Source organism: Lissotriton helveticus, chromosome 5_1, assembly GCF_964261635.1.
Source record: "Lissotriton helveticus chromosome 5_1, aLisHel1.1, whole genome shotgun sequence".
In the NCBI taxonomy this organism is placed as follows: domain Eukaryota; kingdom Metazoa; phylum Chordata; class Amphibia; order Caudata; family Salamandridae; genus Lissotriton; species Lissotriton helveticus.
In genome coordinates this window covers 1,978,410,271-1,978,431,314 of record NC_136065.1, presented here as the reverse complement: position 1 = coordinate 1,978,431,314, position 21,044 = coordinate 1,978,410,271, and the positions used below count along the sequence as shown (strand labels likewise).

Here is a 21,044-nt window from a genome sequence, read left to right as displayed (position 1 = left end):
CGTAGCAGTACCCCTGCGCGTCGGTAGGCGTCGTCTGAAGGCGTCCCCTGCGGCTCCGCGCCCGTCGTTGGCGTCGTGCGCTGTGATGACGTCGCTGGAGTATATAGACGCCGCCTCCGCGCGCTGACGTCAGTTCTTTGCACACAGCTTTTCCGCGCCAGAACACGCAGAGCCATGTAAGAACCAACACTGGTGCCATGCGAAACTAGGGCCCTGAAGGGGATGACCTTAACCCTATGTATCAGTTCGCAGAACGGGGAGGATGGGTGGGGCGGTAAGGAATCTAATACTAACTACTGTTTCTTACAGATATATCGTTACCGAAGGTAAGTAACTTGTTCATCTGAAAGAAACAGGTTAGTATTAGATTCCTTACCTTAGAATAGATACCCCAGCAATACCAACCCCGGTGGTGGGTCTGCGAACCAATACAGCTTACACCAGAAAGTCCTGGAGGACAGAACGGCCAAAGAAGCCATCCCTCCGGACTTGACTGTCCAGGCAGTAGTGCCTTGCAAACGTGTGCAGCGAGGCCCACGTAGCCGCCTGACAAATGTCCTGCAAGGGGACTCCCCGGCCCAGAGCAGTAGTAGCCGCCGTGGCCCGAGTGGAATGGGCCCTCAGCCCAACAGGAGGCTCCTTCCGAGCCAAAGAGTAGCACGCTTTGATGCACAGGACGACCCACCGAGAGATGGTCCGCTTATGCACCGCCCGTCCCTTCTTCGCACCCACGTAGCCAACAAACAGTTGGTCATCCACCCGAAACTGGCGAGTGCGATCCATATAAAATGAAAGCGCACGTTTTGGGTCCAGACGATGGAGCCGCTCTTCATCCTTTGAAGGATGCGGAGGCGGGAAGAAGGAGGGTAAGGTGATGGACTGCCCGATGTGAAAAGCCGAGACTACTTTGGGCAGGAAAGAAGGTCTAGTTCTCAGAACCACCTTGTCTGGATGAATGGACATGAAAGGAGGTTTGACAGAAAGAGCCTGGAGCTCACTCACTCTCCTGGCAGAGGTGATGGCAACCAGGAAGGCCGTCTTTAAAGTCAGGAGACGGAGAGGACAGGAATGAAGTGGCTCAAAGGGAGCACACATCAAGAAGGTCAGAACCAGGTTCAAGTCCCACTGAGGCATCACAAACGGAACAGGTGGATACATGTGCGTGATGCCTTTCAAGAATCTCGTTACAATAGGGGACTTGAACAAAGAAGGTTGATCAGGCAGCCGTAGAAAGGCCGAAAGGGCAGAAAGGTAGCCCTTGATAGTGCCCAGAGCAGAGCCCTGCTGGGCAAGAGAGAGAAGAAAGAGGAGAACCTCGGAGAGAGGGGCAGAAAGAGGGTCCACAGCCTTTGCTGTGCACCATGCCACAAATCTGTTCCACCGGCAGGCGTATACCGACTTTGTGGAGGGACGCCTGGCTGCCAGAATCGCATCACAAACTTCAGGAGGCAAGTCAAATGGCCTCAACTGTCGCCGCTCAATCTCCACGCATGGAGGTGGAGACTGGACAGGTTCGGGTGGAGGACCGTCCCCTGCTGCTGCGACAGAAGGTCCTCCCGAAGGGGCAGGCGGATCGAGGGACCGACTGACATGCTGAGTAGCTCGGGATACCAGTACCTTCGAGCCCAGTCCGGAGCCACAAGGATAACTTGGGCCCGGTTGCATCTGATCTTCTTCAGCACTCTGGGCAGAAGTGGTATAGGCGGAAAGGCGTACAACAGACCGCAACTCCACGCGCGCCGAAAGGCGTCGCCGTGCCAGTGCCGTCTTGGAAACTCCAACGCGCAGAACTGATGACATTACGCGTTCTCTTCTGTGGCGAATAGATCTAACCAAGGCTCTCCCCATTTCAGAAAGAGGCCTTGCGCCACGTCCGAGTTCAGACGCCACTCGTGATCCACCGAGCACCGACGGCTGAGTTCGTCCGCCCTGGCGTTCAGAGAACCTGCCAGGTGTTGAACCGTCAGAGTCACGCTCTGACGTTCCAGCCATTGCCAGAGACGCAGAGCCTCCTGGCAAAGGGTCCACGACCCCACTGCTTGTTGCAGTACCACATGGCGGTGGTGTTGTCCGTGAACACCTGCACTACACTCCCGTTGACAAAGGGGAGGAATGCCTTCAGTGCTAGACGGATCGCCCGCAGCTCCAACAGGTTTATATGGAGCCGGGACTCCGCCGAAGACCAGATGCCTCTGATCTCCGCCTCTCCCAAGTGGCCTCCCCAGCCCTGGAGAGACGCGTCCGTCACAACCACATGCTCCGGTTGGGGAAGGGAGAGGGATCTGCCTCTGACCCAATCGCGGTCCGTAAGCCACCACTGCAGTTGTCTCGCAGTGCCCTCCGAGATCAAGACATGGTCGGACAAGTTGCCCTGATGCTGGGCCCACTGAAACTTCAGGTCCCACTGCAGAGCCCGCATCCGCCACCGGGCGTGATGCACCAGAAGGATGCAGGAAGCCATCAGCCCCAGCAGCCGCAGCGTCAACCTGACCGAAACCCGGGATAACGGCTGAAAGATGGGAATCAAAGCCTGTATATCCCGGACTCGCCGTTCCGGAGGATAAACCCGAAACTGCGCCGAGTCGAGAACCGCTCCGATGAAAAGGAGCTTTTGAGAGGGACACAGGTGTGATTTCGGCACGTTGATGGAAAACCCCAGCTCGTGCAGGAGGTCTGCCGTCAACTGAAGGTGGTGGACGACTGTCTGGGGCGAGCCCGCCTTCAACAACCAGTCGTCCAGGTAGGGGAAGACTGAAACCCCCATCCGGCGCAGATGGGCTGCGACCACCGCCATCACCTTTGTGAACACCCGTGGGGCGCTGGTAAGGCCGAATGGGAGCACGATAAACTGAAAGTGCTTGTGGCCTACCGTGAACCGCAGGTAACGCCGGTGGGCCGGCAGGACGGGGATGTGAAAATACGCATCCTGCAAATCCAACGCTACCATCCAGTCTAGCGGGTCTAGAGTAGCCAAGACCTGAGCCAAAGTCAACATCTTGAACTTCTCCTTCCGGAGGAAGCCGTTGACGTTCCGTAGATCCAAGATAGGACGTAGGCCCCCTTTGTCCTTCTTGGGTACCAGAAAGTAGTGGGAATAGCAACCACATCCTACTTCTGGCCCAGGAACGCGCTCGATGGCCCCCTTGGCCAAGAGGGCCGTAACTTCCCCCTGCAGAAGTGTCAAGTGGTCCCCCGACACACGGTGGTTCTGCGGTGGCATGGCTGGAGGAGTGGACTCGAAGGGGAGGGATTAGCCCCTTCGGACGAGCTGCAGCACCCACCTGTCCGATGTTATCGTGCGCCAGTGGGAGAGGTGATGGCGAACCCTGCCGCCCACCGGCGTCACATGGGCCTGAAAGCACGGACTAGGAGGTTTTAGAGGCGGATGCTGCGGGGGGGGAGGTGTGGTCTGACCTCGCCGCTGTCCCCGACCGCCACCATGGCGGTTCCCACGGCCGCCGCCGCGTTGAGAAGTCTGTTGCGGCGCGTGGCTGGCAGCACGTGTGGGACCGCCCCTTCCGTGGCCACGAAAGGAGCGAAACGAACCCGTTTGCTGGCGCTGGGTCGAGAGACCCAAGGACTTGGCCGTGACCCTGGAGTCCTTGAAGCGTTCCAGCGCGTGGTCCGCTTTGTCGCCGAACAGGCGACTGCCATCAAACGGCATGTCCATCAATGCAGTCTGGACATCTGCCGAGAAATTGGCGGATCTCAGCCAGGCGTGGCGACGAATCGCCACCGTCGTGGACATCTCCCTGCCCAGTGAGTCGGTCGTATCAAGACCACACCGTATGGAGTATCTTGCTGCGTCTCGGCCTTCAATCATAGCCTTGCCGAGCTTAGCCCGTACCTCCTGCGGGCATTCAGGCAGCAGTTCCGTGACCGTATCCCACAGAGAGTGGGTGTAGCGGCCTTAGAGGCACGCGGTGTTGCAAGACCGCAGTCCCAGACTCAGGGACGAAAAGACCTTCTTACCATACTGGTCGTACCTCTTAGATTCCCGGTCGGGCGGAGCCGACGGGAATGCGGTCTGGGAAGTCAAGGCCTGGATCACCAGGCTCTCAGGGGTGGGATGGGTGGACAAGAACTTTGGGTCATCCGTACACGGACGGTGGCGTCTGGCCACGTTCCTATCAACAGGCGAACCTGAAGCGGGCCTGGACCACGTGCCCAAAAGAACGTCAGTTAAGGCCTCATTGAACGGCAGCAGTGGCTCCTGCGGGCATGACTGCGGTTTGAGTACCTCAGTGAGGATGTTAGTCCTCACGGCCGCGACGGGGAGCTCAAGGTGTAAGGCCTTGGCAGCCCTCATCAACACCACTGAATAAGCTGCCCCCTCCTCCGTAGCCACGGTAGGAGGCGAGACAAAGCCAGGGTTGGGGGGAGTCATCCAGACCACTGGCGTCACCCAAGTCACCTGTCCAGTCCACATCGTACTGACACTCGCGGGTCAGAGGATCCTCAGACCCCTCCCACTCCTCTCCGCAATCTACATCCTCACCATATTCAGAGTCAACAATGTAGACCGGCTCCCCGGGGTCAACAGGCCCCATCGGCGTCGGGCGACGCCGGTTCGACTCCGCGGCCGGAGTCGGAGAGGGAATGGGGGCGGCGCCGCCCGGAGCCGGCGTCGGAGACCCGGCGGCGCCGTGGGTTGCCCCGATGGAATCGGCGCCGGAGAGGCCGGCTGACCAGCCGGCGTCGACCCTGAAGGTCCCTGCGGCGCCGGGGCCGGAGCCGTCGGCGTCGAGGCAGGAGCACCCGAACCGCTAGGACCCCCGGACGGGACCACCGGGCCCGCAGGCGCCGTAGGCCCCGTCGGAGGAGACAGTGCCCTCATGGCCATGAGGAACGCCTCTATCTCCTCGGGCGACGCGCCCTGCCCAGGGACCGCAGGGTATGGAGCAGGCCGCGTCGGAGACTCACGCGGAGCCGCGGGGAGGGGCCACCCGAACCCCCGGCCGCATCGCGCGAGCGTCGGGGGTTCGATGACGACGCCCCGACTTCTTGTGCTTCCTACCTGAGGAACCAGAGGAATGGTGACGACTCCCGGAGCACTCGTGACGGCTTCGCGACCGCTCCCTCGATCGCTCCCTAGACCTCCGTCCGGACCGGGACCGACACCCGGAGCTCGAGTAGCTTGCAGGACCGCTCCCGCCTAGCTTTATTCGTCAAGGCCCGGCAATCGACGCAGGTGTCCACGTCGTGGTCCGGGCCCAGGCACCGGAGGCAGAGGCGGTGATGGTCCGTGACCGACATCGTGCGGTCACAGCCGTCACAATTCTCAAAACCGGGCATCCTACCGGCACCTTAAGAGTAACAGGTAAGATTAAAAAAACTTTGGTCAAAGACCGGAGTACTGCTCTTCGGATCTGCGCTAACTGGCGCGGAAAAAAGAAGAACTGACGTCAGCGCGCGGAGGCGGCGTCTATATACTCCAGCGACGTCATCACGGCGCACAACGCCAACGACGGACGCGGAGCCGCAGGGGACGCCTGCAGACGACGCCTACCAACGCGCAGGGGTACTGCTACGCAAAAGTTTCCGGATCCAGACTGACGCCGTTGGATATTCTAAGGTAAGGAATCTAATACTAACCTGTTTCTTTCAGATTTATTAATACTAAAAAGGACAGTTTTCACTTGGCAAGAGGGTTCATTAAGCCATGTCGAGTTGGCAGTTTGGAAGGTGTCCGATTGGGCTGTAGTGGCAGACCTACAGTCATGTTTTCACCTTGGCTACTGTAGTGGGAGCACAATATAGTGCTACAGTCATTAGCGACATTATAGCTTACTAGCCCTGGGTACCTCTTGTACCATACAATAGAGTGTTCCAGGTAAGTTAAATAAGCCAACTGGGTATTTGCCAATTGTACACAATACTGCGGGGTCAGAGCACAAGCACTGGGGTCTGGAAAGCAGGGTCCAGTGCACTACAGATTACAAAAACCAGCAGCATTAGTCGAAACCTCTAGGGTGCGGAGGGTGAACATACAAAAAGAGGTACTTTCCTACAGCCACTAAGGCAGCAACCCAGTTGAACCAACTCCAATTTACATTATTCCAAATCCGAGCTATTATAAGAAATCAAATTATCAAAATTAGTCAGATATGTACAGTACATGGGCTGTTTTGAAACAGGTGGAGGTCAAATCAGTTGAGATAGTGGAGCAGTACCAACACTTTTCTGAGGCTATACAAAATAAGAAGTCCTAGGAATAAAATACATAATAGGGAAGGATGTGTCAAAGTCAGCACAATGTATAAAAGGGCAAAACATTTCATTATACCACTGTAAATAAGTTTTATTTATTCTGTATCTTCTGGCAACAATTGGTGAAAACAACCTTGAAAGTTGGAAGTAACCTGTTTCAATGCATCACAAAGTGTGTCCGATAGAGTGCCAGGCTTCCATTCCTCCTACCCACCCCACCCAACCTGGATAAGCAGTCTATAAAAAAGACCAAGAAAGGACTTTACCAAATATATGGGAACTTAAGTATCAGACGCTCTCAAAGACCAAAAACAAAATTGAAAGCAAATTATCAAAATCCTCCAAAAAAGGCATCTCGTCAGGGGATCATGGAAATCCATCATCGTCATCTTCCGCCATTTCTTTTGCAAATTCTAAATCTTGCTGTTCACGCTCTCTGCGTTCCTGAAAATGAAGATAAATGTGTCTTAAAGTTAGAAAGGTGAAGACATACCTGCCAAAAGCCCCCAGCCAACTGTTCCCCTGAATTGCATTAAACAGAGGGATTGCTGTCACCAATTAAGGGAATACTCCTTCTGAGCTTCAGAATGAGAACTACTTCAATGTCAGAATGCATTCAAGGCGCTATAGCTGCCATTGCCTGCAGATCTCATACACAAAACAGCAGGTGATGGAAAGCCACAAAAATGTCTGCCTGGAGTGCAAACCCAGTCATATGCTGTGTAAAGCTACTTCATTTAGATAGTTTCACTGCTGCCATTGCTTCCGCCTTTAAACATGGTGCTCTTTATGCTTGGTATACTTATTGGTAGGTAGCAGAAAGCAAGCAAACAATAACAGGCAGCTTTTGCTCTTGGAATAACGCCATTTGCAGCATATAATACCTCAACAAACTGGACAGTACTGAAATCTCTCATCCACAGATTGCTTAATATCTTGGGATGGCTGCAGCACACTTCTGCAATCTTGAAGCAACCAAGTGTGACTATAGGAAGCTGGTTTTTTAAGTAGTGTACCAAAATAAGGTACATTATGTAGAAAGTCCAGACAACCCTTATTGGTTTACAGGCTTAAATTAATAATCCCAAATGCTCTCTACTGTGGTATTGTGGGCGAGCAGTTTAGGCTTATCAGAGGGTTTTGTTAAGCATTTGTTGTACATGCAGAGTCAATAAATGAGACACACTCAAGAAGCAATAAGAGACCAATTTAGAAAAATTAAATTTTTATATCATTTTAGATACCAAGATCTTTGTAAGTGGGTAAGTTCTTTAGACGTTATCAAATTTCACAGTAGAAACAGGTGAAATTGAAAGCTGTCAGATTTGAGGCATGACCCTCAAATGTGGTAATGTTATCCTATGGAAGAAACAGAAACTGCATTGGGTCACCTCTAAACGACTTACAGGACTGTTCTTCTGGGCTTACGGTAAGATGGGGCCATAGTCCAAGAAACCACTAGCAGTTCAATCCTGTTTGCCTTGGGGTATACGGCTGCAGAGGTGCTGGTCGCGATGGTAGCCTCAAACGCTAGGCGCTAAAGTCAATGGAAGCGGTACCGGTTTAAAATGTCTGCACGCGGGGACTGGGAGACCTGTCTGGCAGAACCCAACAGGGGGCTCAATTCTCGAGGGTCCTGAGGCAGAGGGACACAGTGTGTTTCGTTGTACTCAGGATGTGGGGCTCGGGTGCATAGGTGTTTTGCCCAGAGGGGTTGCGCTGTCAGAGGCTCTCACTAGGTCTCAGGGACCTGGTGAAGGGGGGCAACACAGAGCAGCAGGACCACTCTCAGTGGATCCTGACATCCCTATTCGGTAGGTCAATGTTGACGTTGGTGGTGTCCGTACTGGACAAGCAACAAGCCTTGGTTGCGGCAACTGCTCCAGTACCCAAGGTATTGGAGCAGGGTGGCTCCTGGGGGCCGTAGCATCTCCAAACTTGTTGAGGAGATGAATCGGACCTCTTGGAGCACGAAGGCCTTTTGCTGGGGTACTGCTCCCTCAGGGGGCACGGGGGTCGACAGAATGCAGGACCAGACAGCTGTAGTATGTGCCTGCTGGCACAGGGAGGTGGATTCTCCACTTCAAGGGAGATCCTTCCAAGTTGTTAAGGTGCTGGACAGTCCTCCAAGGATTTGGGAGGGTGTCCAGCTCTTTGTGAAGTCGGTCTTGGTAATTAGAGAAGTTCAAACAACAGTCCATGGTTTGGAGCCAATCTTTGGCACAGGTCCTCTGTTCTCGCTCTGTAAGTCCTTTGTCGGTTCCCAGTAGTTGAGGTCTTGACTTGATCTGTTTTTCTGATGTCAGGAGACCACCTAAGTACTTAATTTAGGTGCTTTAAGGAAAGTGTAGGGTAGTAGCCAATGGGATAATTACCCCCTGGTGTCACTACACCCCTCTACATGACCACTTACTATGGAGAGTGTGCATAACCGTGTTCCAGAGTTCCTAATTCCACCAAAAACAAGATGGTGGAACCATTATTTCAGTGTTCACTGCAGGCAGCCCACCTTAGGGGTGTACCAAGCCTGAGGGTGAACACGCCTCCCGATTAGCTAATTTTCCCGCCTGGCCTGCTGCTAAATGGGTCTCAGGGCAAAGGGTGGCATCTCTTAAAGTCTGGGTGAAGCCGGAGTTGCATATCAAAGGCGGCAGAGGCTTTGAAGTCTCTGGCCTTGATATGCAGATTGTTCCTGGACTCCTAAGATTGTGAGCTCTCACCTGAAGGTTAGAAATGCATATGTGGTGGCAGGTTGGAAAGGTACAGTCCGCCAGCACACTAGTAGACGAGTAACGTTTTAGAGGGCACCTCTAAGGTGCCCTCTAGGTGCATGTCATAATAGATCTAGTACTGACACCAGTACAGATTTATTAAGACAAGGTGTTTGATACCAAACACCAGCGTTTTCAGTGAAGCCATCAAGGAGCTGGGGAACTCGTAATCACCAGTGTCCAGTACATATACTTAAGATGGCTTCTCTATTCACTTGTACCATCTAGTACTCATGCAGACAAGTCATTACATGCAATATAATGCACCCTGCATTAGGGCTACAAGGCCTGCTGCAGGGGTGACTTACATATATTACATGCAGTGACTTTGGCATGGCACATAGTGGGTGTGCCAGGTCATGTTTTCAACCATGGTTTGCACTAAGAGACGCAGTCTGCAATTGCAGCCTGCATGCAATTTGTGGGGGGGTGGCTTAAGACATGCTGCAGCCTTAAGGGACCATCTTTAGTACCAATGCCCCAGGTACCAGGGGTACCATTTACTAGGACTTACAGGGGTGCCAAAGTCCATGCCACTTTGGTTACAATCAGACTTCACTTGTTTTAGAGGAAAGAGCTGTGGCACCGAGTTCTGATTAGTGGACGTTCGTGCACTGTCAGAGTTGAAAACCAGCGTCTAGTAGTCAAAAAGAGGCAAAACGTGGGGTAACAACTGCAACAAAATTCCTATGAAAGTCCCCCTCTTGCCCCACGCACCCCAAAAAAAGCCAACAGTCTAGGAGACTCATCCTCAACTGGGAAAGCTTTCCTAGTCTGCCAGGCGAGGAAGAGAGTAAGGTAACATGCTGTATTGTATTGTTGAAGGGCCCACTTTACCTCACATCCTCCTGTCAAGGTCACTGCCTCTGGGCAGTTGACCAATCTCAATAGCAATATGCCCCATTTTGAACTATACTGTAACTGCAGGGTTGTCTTTCTCCCTATCTTGTTTGAGTAGTAAGTGCCTACCTCTGCTATCCCTAACTTTGCTAAAGCAACCCCCCAAGGTTACCAAACACTTGAGTAACCCCACCATGACCAGCAGGGTATGGGGGCCTTCTTTTGCCTATAGGGTCTGCCTCCCATGCTAAGCACAGTGCTGCCATGAAAGACAGCCCCCCGCAGAAGCTACTGACAGTCGTCAGAATCCAGATCCACACCCTAAGCTCTCCACTGACAGGTGGTTGAGCTGCTTTCGGGGCAACTGTGGGTTCTTGGAACCTCTCTTTCTGTTTCGAGTGGGCGGCTATCACATTCTGTGGCAGACACCCTTCTTCCACTCACTCGTTTATCAGTGCTATGGGGGTGGGGGAGACGACCCTGTAGTTGGGCAGTCGCCTGACTGCTCAGGAATTTCTTGTGGCCAGGTGAAGCCTCGCCAGTGCCAACTTTGGGTTCTAGGGCTCTTGGTTAACAGTGGCTACCCTTTCCTCTTTCTTTTTCTCTTTCCTCTGGGACCACAGTTTTCAAACTACAGGGACTGGCTCCTCAGGATCTTTGGGCTGGAGGTGCCCTAGGCAAATACTCCATCATGGACTAAACCAACCTATGGGAGATTATTGCCCGTGATACCGTCTAAGGAAGGGCAGGACTATCACCTTATGCCAGATAAGAGTATCCTCCCTTTCTAGGGGCATTGTGGCTACAGGTTTGGTTGTGACCTCACCTGTGACACCCTTACCTTCATTGTCTCTCCTGGCACATACATGTCTGGGGACAACAACCGGTCACTCACTATAGTGTAACCGACATCTAGTAGTCTAGTTGGTGATTCCGAGGTTCCAGAGAGTAAGGATGGGTGGCCGCTCGTTCAGTGTCGCAGCGGCCAAACTCTGGAACTCCCTGCCACTTCCTTTAAGAAGTTTTAGGGACTACCTTCCGTTCAGGAAAGCCCTAAAAACCCATCTTTTCCCTAGAATTGGCTGAGCAGTGGAAGTGCTGTTGACCGGATCCCAAGCGCCAGGATGCCCTTGGGGCGACAGGACCGCGCTATATAAGTACACAAAATAAATAAATAAATAGTCAAAAAGGGGCAACAAAATAAAAGGGGGGGGGGCTGCAACAAAATGACAGTTTCCTACAGCAACTAGGGCAAAGTTTTCTTTGCAGGAGAAACTTGGAGCTAAACAGTTTTTTCTCCTTTTGTTTTCTTTGCAGGAAACCCTCTACTGTTTTCGTTATCAAAACCGACTGAGAATCTTTTTTACACCAACTTCAACTTTGCAAGAATAGAGATACCAAATTGTATTAGATCATTCTGCCTTCTATATGTTCCCTAGATTTATGCTGGTCTGTTTTTGGAATACAGTTGAGTGGTGGAACCTGTGCTTTTACAGACCATACTTCATGAGTTTCAACTATTAAGAGAGAATCTCCTTCTAGTTATTAAATAGATTCAATTTGTGTCACACATCTCTTGTGCTACCAAGTGTCTCGATTTGGTGCCTCACAAGACATCACACAATGTTCCAAACATAATATATACTATATACACATCTACACATACACACATACATATATATATACACACATACATACATACATATACACACACACACGCATACTTTCACTTGTAGATCTTTTTGTCAGCCTATAATTCTGTTTTAGAACAATTAGTGTTATAATGTATAAATTGTAAATGGGATGATACTGAATGTTTTCCATAAGCAAGTTATGATGCACAAAGGTAAGTTTTTCTAGTCTGCAAGAGAAGCTAGTTATGTGAGCTGTCTGCAAAATGCAATCTTATGGTAATCCTACTTGTAAGAATTCCTCGCAGAAGACAGCCTTATGTTAACACTGATGGAAGATAATTATAGCCCATATAATGGCATGGCTAACTCTGTTACATCCTGCTGGGACAATAGCTACCATGGAATGCACAGCAGAAAGGTAGCCGTACATACTCTGGCATTCAGATGCAGGGCACTTTAAAGTAGACAACAGGGAAAAACGGGTAGATAACACTTCAGTCAGAAACCACTCAAGTCATGATGAGTAGTGTGAGATTTTAGGATCCAAAAAGCTAAATTCCTCCTAATGCCAAACCTGCTGTAAAAGTTGGGTTAGATGCCACCAGAACAGTGGACAGTTTGTATCAGCTCTTTAAGTAGGGACAACCCGAACTTGAGATATTTAGACAAATATGAGCCTGTTAACGTACTCAGTCTTGAATAGTTTACCGACAATACTTGTCAAGAATCTATGCATGTTGTGCACTAAGATAAGAACAAAGGATATTAAAACATTTGTTAACAATACTTTGTAAAGACTGAATAATTTTAAGGCTAACGTACATCAGTTTGAAGGTACAGCAGAAAGATAATAATAGAGAGCGAGCAACAGCAAAATACTCCTATTTTCAAATAATTACCCACGAAAAACGGAATTAAAAAAAAATGTGGGCTATAAGGACTGTATGGTATCTTAGTTTGTTAGCTTTGTTTTCTATTGTGATCAAGCGATTTATGGGAAAGAATGTTATATAAAAACTATGTGAACCTAAAACTAAAGTGAATGATACAACCTTTCCTAATATTAAATATTGAACAAAATAAAGCCTACTCAATTAACATGATATACATTTCTATACGTTCATACTGATTATATGCTGATAAGAACTCTGGGTCTATTCAGAGAACTACATATAAACCAATGGTCTCAAGTTTGTATAGACCAGAAGATGTAGGTCAGCTTTCTATCTTCTGAGGTTGAAAAATAGAGTATTATAGAATAGAGATGTACTCGGCTACATAAATATAAAAAAATCGACTTTTGTAATACATTAGACATATACATAATGAATTTAAACTGCACCAACATCCTAATACAGTACACCTCAGCAGAATTTTAGGCCATTTGTGGACTTGAGAAGAGGTGGGAATGTGATTAGAGATAATTACTAAGCTCATATGGATGAGCTAACATCGTGGCATTAGGTAACCCACATTTCTCTCAACCCAAGAGACACAGACGTGCATTGTGCCCAAGCCTACCCCTACTTTCCTGCAAATGTATATTTAGACAAACAAATATTAAAGCATCAAAACTTGCCTTGAAACTTATTTTCTTGAAACTTATTCGTTTGGCAGACTTATTGATTAACTTAATGTATTCAGTGCTTCTGTACTTGGTTAATGAAGTTGTGCCAAAAAAAAGAGAGAAACAATACACAAAAGCCTATCTCTGTTGATGAGCTCTGTGTGCTACATACATTTTTTGCTAGAGACCTTTCCTAATTCCTTTGTACTAGGAGAACAGATCATTACTAGCGTTCATCAGAAAACATGAGCCATGAAGAAACAATCTCTTAAAAAAATGAAAATCAACCCTTTCGCCATAATGCGTACATTCAGATGCATGAAAAATACCAAAAAACTGGAAATTGTGTTTTAGGTAGTATCTTTATCTGCCTTTAAAAGTATTCCAATGCAGGTAAACACTCTATTTATGTATTCATAATCCTGCATGTTTAAAGAACCTAAAATTCCCTCTAATCAAGGTTTATGACCCCCACATAAAAAGCGTATCTGTGCAATAACCCCTTTAAATACTTTTTCAATGACAGCTTGTGAGTATTCAGGCTAGGGCACAGGAGGAACATGAACAGGGTAGGCTTATCTTCAGTACTGCCATACTGGAATACTTTCTCTACCCCAGAAGCTTGCCAGTGGCTAATGACTACAAACAGTCTTGGATTCCACTGCAACCTCAAGAAAGGGAAGATCGCATCGCTAAATAGAGAGATAATTCTGGGATCCTTTGTTAATCATGCATCCAGAAAGGAGTATTGAAAGATATGTCTGGCTTTTGATCTATTGAACACGCACTCATGATATTTAAGGTTCAGAGTCCCACTGCCCAGCATTGCATTCAACAGGCACAATCACCAAGAAGAAAGTTGAAGGGCCTTTTTCCCCATCTCTGCAGAACCTAAAGTACATAAACACTCTTTTAGCAGTTCCAACATCTATGTTTGCAAGTATGCAGACAAATAAACAACCCATCTCAGAGGATTTGATCTTGCAGTGTTCCTGGCAGGAAAGAAAACTTCCACCTCGCAGATCCGGAGTATGTCTTGAGGGATCAATTCTTAAGAAATCATTCACCCACAAATGCCTGTTCTTTAACAACACAAAAAACCTATTCCTTTTTTATAAAATACCCTCGGACTGGTTAGTAAAATCATTGTCTTAATACAGCGTGTATTTTTTTGTTATGCTTTTCTCAACTTAACTTTTTCTTGGTATTGACATATCATGAAATAAAACATCTTCTATTAAGCACATGTTCACCCTAAAAATGTTAATTTTGCTATATAAAAGAGGTTTTATTGCTGCCCATTTGAATTATTTTATTGCCCTGTGGAGGACGATAGTCTGATCGGACATGCTCAGATTCAAACTTGTGACCTTGGGATCAAAAAGATCTCTACTGCAGGGATGCATTAATCCACGGAGCACAAATATGCAGTATATTTAGGAAGTATATTTTGATATTTTTATATCGACCTTTCACTGGATGAAAGTTAGCTCTACCATAAAAAACTGAGCTGGTTGATTCCTGTATTCCTCCTCTCCTCTGGTGAGATTGGCTAGGGCATACATCAAGCCTTTAGTCCACTTCTTTCTATCAAAAGCTCACTTTCAGGAACCGTAGAAGCGCCCCAACATGGGTTAAGGCTGTTGTGAACGTTCTGTTAAGAGTCCATTAGGGAATGATGGAAGCTAAACTTGATTGCCATAAGGCTTACTTTGGTTTCTCTCCGTCGCTCTGGCTTTAGTGTACTATGGGAGCTCAGCCAAACTGCATTCTCCCCATAGCTCCTATTCCACCTCTACTTTGCCTAGGACTTTTCACATCTGGGTCTAGCCACTGCCCGGATACCAAGACACCTCGTTATTTAGATCCAATAGGTTCAACATTTTATTTGCAACGATCTATGAAAGAAGATTAATATGCATGTTTAAAGCATGTGCAACCAGCGTGAAAGAGGATGGAAGTTCTCTCATGCCTGACTGGCTGTCATTATTACACACCCACCCACAATCAACCTGCATCCTTTCCCCCCAGAAAAGCAGTGCTCAGCAGCACCAACTTACCTCAGCAGATTCTAGGTCTTTGTTGTAGGATTTTGGAGGGAATCTCATTGCCTGAAGGAAAGAAAAATGTCGGGGTGAAATACTGAGCTATCTGTACAACAAGCAAAAGGATGGATTAGTTTAAATGAATCTGCATGAACCCCGAGATATGCTGTAATAGACGCACAGTAAGGATGTAGAAGAGGCCAGGCACTGGGTGAAGTGGTCCTTAACAGAGAAGGGACTTGCTGTGTGAATGCAGAAACGGAAACAAAGGAGTAATACGTGTGCAAGTAGTGTGAATGTCAGTAGACATGAACAGGGTGGTGGGGTGAGCAGGATACAGAGGAGTCTATAAAGAGCCTTATTTTGTGGATCATATGCTTAAAGACTTTTCTTTTTTATAACCTTAATGCTCAAGTCTTAGCTCTACGCCTATGTCACAATTAACTCTCTATTATATTTCTGCCTTTACTGCTTCCCTTGCGGCAGACCCTTGCTCGCCTGTATCTTTTGTCCCATCTGTCTCTCCGCGTCCAGACCGGAGGAATTAGTCTTCCTTTATGGCTGAATGTAATCAATGGGAGACAATTACAGGTGAGAGTTTGGGGTCATGCGAATGAAAAGCTAGGGCCTTGGCAACCACAGTTACTATAGTGTCAAACCACCATTTGTAAAACTGGTTAACAAAGACAAGGGCAGCTTAAAAGTTATTTATGTGGGAGGTTTTCATCATGAGATTAAGTCATCACAGACACTTCTTAGCTCTAGGCAAGACAAGAAAGCAAATAGGTTTTGAGGCAAAAACCCTAGAGCTTGGTTGTTGTTTGGTTGCGGTCTTTTCATTATCGGTCTACTGATTCTCAGAGCATCACCTGAAGGAAGGTGCGGTCAAGACTGACGTCTCAGGTTAGTGCTAGTGTTGCTGAGGCAGGGGTCCACTTCCTGAATTAGAGTAGAGAATTTATGGTAACTTTCTCTTGTGGGTGTACTAAACTGCTACATGCTTGGAGCAAAAAGGTACTTCTTGCCCTAGTTCTTCTGCCAAACTATATTGAATGCAGTTTTTTTCAACCCCAGCTTCGTGGATTTGCGCAGCACAGGGAAAGCATAAGGACAAGACATGAGTACCAAATACCCACAATCCATAGGAAACAGCTTTTGTTAAGGGGAGGCTGCTTACTGCTCGGTAGAGATGCAGCCTTACTTAACAAGTGCATCTCTTAGTTTTTTGTTCTCTTTGGAAAGAGCAGAAGAAAAAGGAGGAGTGGAGTGAATGGGTAGGTGCAGAGGAACGGGAACAGGGATAAAGGCAGAGGGGCATGGGTTCAGAGGTGCTACCATTACCTTGACAGACATGTTGTGGATATCCAGACAGAAGGCGATTCTCTGGTGGAAGGCCAGCTGGGGTTCACGTGTAGAATAGATATCTATCATTTCCTTGGACTGCACATAACCCTTTTCATGGTTAATGCTGGCTTCAATAACTCCATCACGAATAGCCTGAAACACCACATTGGATACAGTAAGAAAGCTTCACACACCAGACTCCCAGGATGATTTAAAGTCAGCCTTTTCAAATTTTGCTAAATTCAGCCCCAAACATTACAAAGTACTGTTGCTCCTTTACATCACCACCTCTTTCCCATCCTACCCATCACATTTCATTTGCACTACTGACCAGGCTTGCAACACAATGGTAGGGAAATCTAGATGCCACTCCTCATCTCTCCTCCCTGAAGAAATAGAGACTGAATCCTGTCTGAGAAATTCTCACTTGCCAGGCAAACACCAACACCACTTTCACCCATCACAAATCGGTAAGGGAATCAATCCTTGCTCCTTTAACTCGACAATTATAAAGACGCCATTTCTCCTTGCACAAAATCAAGGAGAAATAGAACCCCTTGAGTGTGCGACTTAGCACCTACTAGAAGCCGGACCACGTAGCTACACCACCAATGTACCAAAGGGTCCTGACCTATTGAACTTGTACACCTTTAGATGCTCTCCTAAAGACGAGCTACCTTCACTCAGCATGCTGAGACAATCTCTTCTCGTAACAATCTCTACTCTCACAAATCCTTAGGCATCCGCTCACCCTGCCGTAGTATCCGTGAAGAAGGTAACCTTTCTCCCATAGCCTCTCACTTGCCCTACAGACGCCATATCTTCCTCACTTTAACACATTGCAAAAGCAGTGTCATATGATACCACACTCGTGCCATAAAAACCTCTCTTAAGAACATGAAAATGAAGCCACTCCATCATCCTTGGTTTTTCACTTCCCACAGTGGAAAAAAGATAGTAGCTATGCTCTACTCTTAACACCGTCCTCATTACAGGCATAGGATCCAGATTTCTCGCAAAGGCCAGTAGGAGTTTCTTGCCTAACCAGTAAATACAAAAAAACTTGACAATAGTGTCCATACTTTTTAAATATGCAGGGTTTCATTAATGCACAGTATAGACCTACTAACTCTAAATCTCATTTATCTCCCATTGATGGGCAAAAACATATCTTTTAGATCTGCTCATATAATTATTTGCACGTCTGTGAGGAGAAGAGATGGAGGGTCAGACTGGACGCAACCAATAAAACCAGCGATTAACCCCTTTAAAGCGTTGTAAATAGACCTCCCCAGTGCTGCGCTGTCCATTGGAACTAGTGCTGAATGGACGTCCAACGGTCGTGCGCAGCACTGGGGAGGTAGTGGCCGTGACGACCGTTGGCCGACGGCAGCAATTAAGGGGTTAAAGTGCAAAAATAATAATAAATAAGCACCAGGGACTCATGTGTTGCCCCGGAGGCCACTGCAAAAGGCACTACCAACTGGACCTGGCATTGCTGCCATATTCCAGTATAACCACCACCTAGTAAGCATCACACTCCTCCAAATGTGCCAGTTTGGACGTTTCCAGGACACCAAAAGCTGCAAAAATGCCCTGGGCATTACTTTTTATATGTATATTTAATTGCTAAACTGACGTGCTCTGCCCAAAATACAGACAGCATGTCCATCATGTGGTGGACAGTCATAAATAAGTGCATTTGTGAAGAATTAAGTGAGATGCAGAGTGCCGGAAAACACCAACCCAAGAGGAATGCACAAGCTTAGTCAATGGAGGGTTGTCCTGTAAGATGGGCTATTGATACATCAGCTGAGTTTAGGCCATGGTTTGTCCACTTTCTCAGACCATCGTACATGCTCCCAGCTGAACAATACTTCAGATCCATATACTGGTCAACATCCACTCATCAGCTGACTAGCAGTGTGCGAGAGAATACTCACTCCATTATCCCTTGTGCTCGCATTACCCACAGAGGACATACATCTATGCAGGTTTCCCTCACTCCGGCTGCACGTTACCGCCAGTCACCCACACACTAATAAATTACTGGCCAAAGTACAGACTCACTTTTGCAACTATAAATTCGGCATCCTCAGGACTGTCCAGTTGTAATTTTTGGGCGATGTCGGCCAATGAAATGCGGGAATATGAAAGGCTGATCATTCTGACACCTAGTAGAAGAAAGAATGGCACTATGACCATAGGAAAACATACTACAGATACAAATGGCTACTCCACTAGCGAATGACTGAACTGAGACACATTACCAGCCAGCAAGTGTGCAGACAGAGGTAGGGGGGAGTGCAAACAGTGCAGCCAGGTCAGCAAGTGAGTAGATACAGACAGCAGCAAATGATACAGAAAGGAGCTCCCCCAGAAAGTCAGTGCATAAGCAGATCAGCAAAAGAGCAGTACAGCTTGAGAATAGGGAGAGTCGCCAAAAGCAAGCGGACATAGAGGGATTCTCAGCCAGGAGCGGCCAGTGCAGGTAAGAGCAGTGGGGTGGGGGGACTAGACAGAAGAAAACGAGGGAAAATTCATGATTTTATTTTCTCTCATAGTCTGTCGAGTTCCCCCTCTATCCCGCCCCACCGCCCATTCCTGCATGGGCCGCTCCTGGGTCACTCAGCGAGTGAACAGGTAACTCAGCCACTGAATAAGTCAACGCGGAGGCATGTTGGCAGAAAGTCAGCCTAGACTTCTGACAGAGCACCCCTATAAGCGTATCCACTACTGAACTCTCTTACATATCGCGTTCACTATTATTCCACCACCCCCTACCCTCCACTCAGATATATTTCCCAATTGCCAAAATTCTTTATTTAAGACACACTATTGTGAAATGGAAAAATAATTCACATAAAATCCGGACATGAAATGTTATTTGGTACTTGTATGCACTGCACTTTATAAGTACTAATGAAATAACCAAAGCAAAGCAGGTCCTAACGGCACTTTACTTGCATACTTCTAACACGTAAATGACCAGAGCAGGAAATGCTCTGTTAAGAATGGCATAACAAATCCTGTAAAGTGGCTTCCAACTCTTAAATGTCGCTGACCAGTACAGTGAAATAGCTGCAAATGGTGTACATCTAAGAGGACTTGAAACATGGACCAAACAAACTAGCTTCGGGGCACGAAATTTACACCCACCTGTTTTGATGACATTATGCCTCAGTCGGATGATGAGGGTGTAGGTACCATCTGTCTGGAATTTGTCGCTAAACTGGTCAAGGGCCTGATTAAACTTGGACAGGTTTCCGGTCCTGACAGCTGTGGGTGACACAAAGACTGTATAAAGCATATGAAAAGTACGGAGAGAGCATGGACAGAACAAGTAGAAAACTACAGTTTATTGCCTATGGGATTGCCTTGGTTGTTCATAAACAAGCAAAAGTAAACTCTCACCCAACAAGCAGAATAGTTCAACGTCGCCCTGGCCATAAAGAAATAACTATTCAGAGTTAGGTAATCACATGCTGCTTCACATAACAATTTAATTTTTGTATATAACGCTTCCTGACACAGTTAGTAGTTCTGCACACCTTGTGCATCTGCAACTGCTTGTGAAGGTACTCTCATGGAAAGCAGAAAGCAACCGGCTTCTACACCAGTGGGTGTGCAACCAGTGGAGGCACAGCAGCCGTTTACTACCTTTTATTTCTTTTACTGATAGAGTAGAGTGTAAGTGGTAGATCAAACTTCACCTTACAAGGATAGTCACCCACAAACTCAGTGTAATAATTGCAGTTACTCCCCGATGACAGCACTTCCCCACTGCCCTAGTGTATGCCCTTCGGTAGAACACAATTCCTGGTGTCAGTAGTTCTCTGCAATTCCAGCATGTCCTAAATGATGAAGTATTTTTGAATTAATTTTATATTATAATACCAGGGATGAATACTTCACAGAGATCACAGTATCCCCACATGATCCACTGTCCCTGTTGTAACTTGTCCATCAGAGTGACACAATGCATTTTATTGTTTGTTTTTAAACACTTAAGAGCCCTAGACAGTGTAGTTCCTGTATAGAAATAGCTGGTGTTAAATGTTCAAACGTTCCTCTTTTTCACTTGAAGATCAAGTTTTGGCAATTATAAAAACAAATAGGTAATTTGTAAAGCAAAGTTTTAATCAAACTTTAATGCTGGCAGTTTGATATTGACTACAGATGTACATGATTTTACATATTTCTGCTCATGTGAGCTTATTTCGGAATAGCCTTTAAAATACGAAAGGCCCCATGTGTGTACAGCTAGGTGCACACAAGCCAGTAACTGATATCGAATATCATACGTGTTATAGAAACTCATTTTCTACCAGGCGTATTCTCCATAAGCTGCAAAGAGCAATACTAAATGGCATTTTTCCATGACATCATTTTTTTGTTTTTATATAGCACTCTCCAATGCAACTAGGTACCAAAGCACGGTCTGTGAAAGTAGCTAAATCGGAGGCCTATCCAAACAGAAGAGTTGTTAGATACTTTATAAATGTTACGTATGAACTGCCGCCTTTTTATTGTAATGCTACTGCTTATTCAATGTTTCATTTACATGTCTTGATTGGTCGTTTTTGAAATTGTTAATGGCATGCATTTGATTGCTTAATCCTTCTGTGACCAA

At 47.3% G+C, this 21,044-nt stretch overlaps 1 protein-coding gene across 1 annotated transcript in view; it reads right to left on the bottom strand.

Moving 5' to 3' along the window:
* Nucleotides 1-6,283: 6,283 nt before the first annotated feature.
* Nucleotides 6,284-21,044, bottom strand: part of PSMD3 (proteasome 26S subunit, non-ATPase 3) — a 36,845-nt gene continuing 22,084 nt past the window's right edge. The window contains exons 8-12 of the mRNA XM_078645676.1: nucleotides 19,571-19,690; nucleotides 18,482-18,585; nucleotides 16,409-16,564; nucleotides 15,083-15,133; nucleotides 6,284-6,654 (exon numbers count right to left, since the gene is read on the bottom strand). Coding sequence (XP_078501802.1) covers nucleotides 6,577-6,654; nucleotides 15,083-15,133; nucleotides 16,409-16,564; nucleotides 18,482-18,585; nucleotides 19,571-19,690 — 509 coding nt within the window. The 3' untranslated portion in view covers nucleotides 6,284-6,576. The remainder of the gene's footprint in view (nucleotides 6,655-15,082; nucleotides 15,134-16,408; nucleotides 16,565-18,481; nucleotides 18,586-19,570; nucleotides 19,691-21,044) is intronic.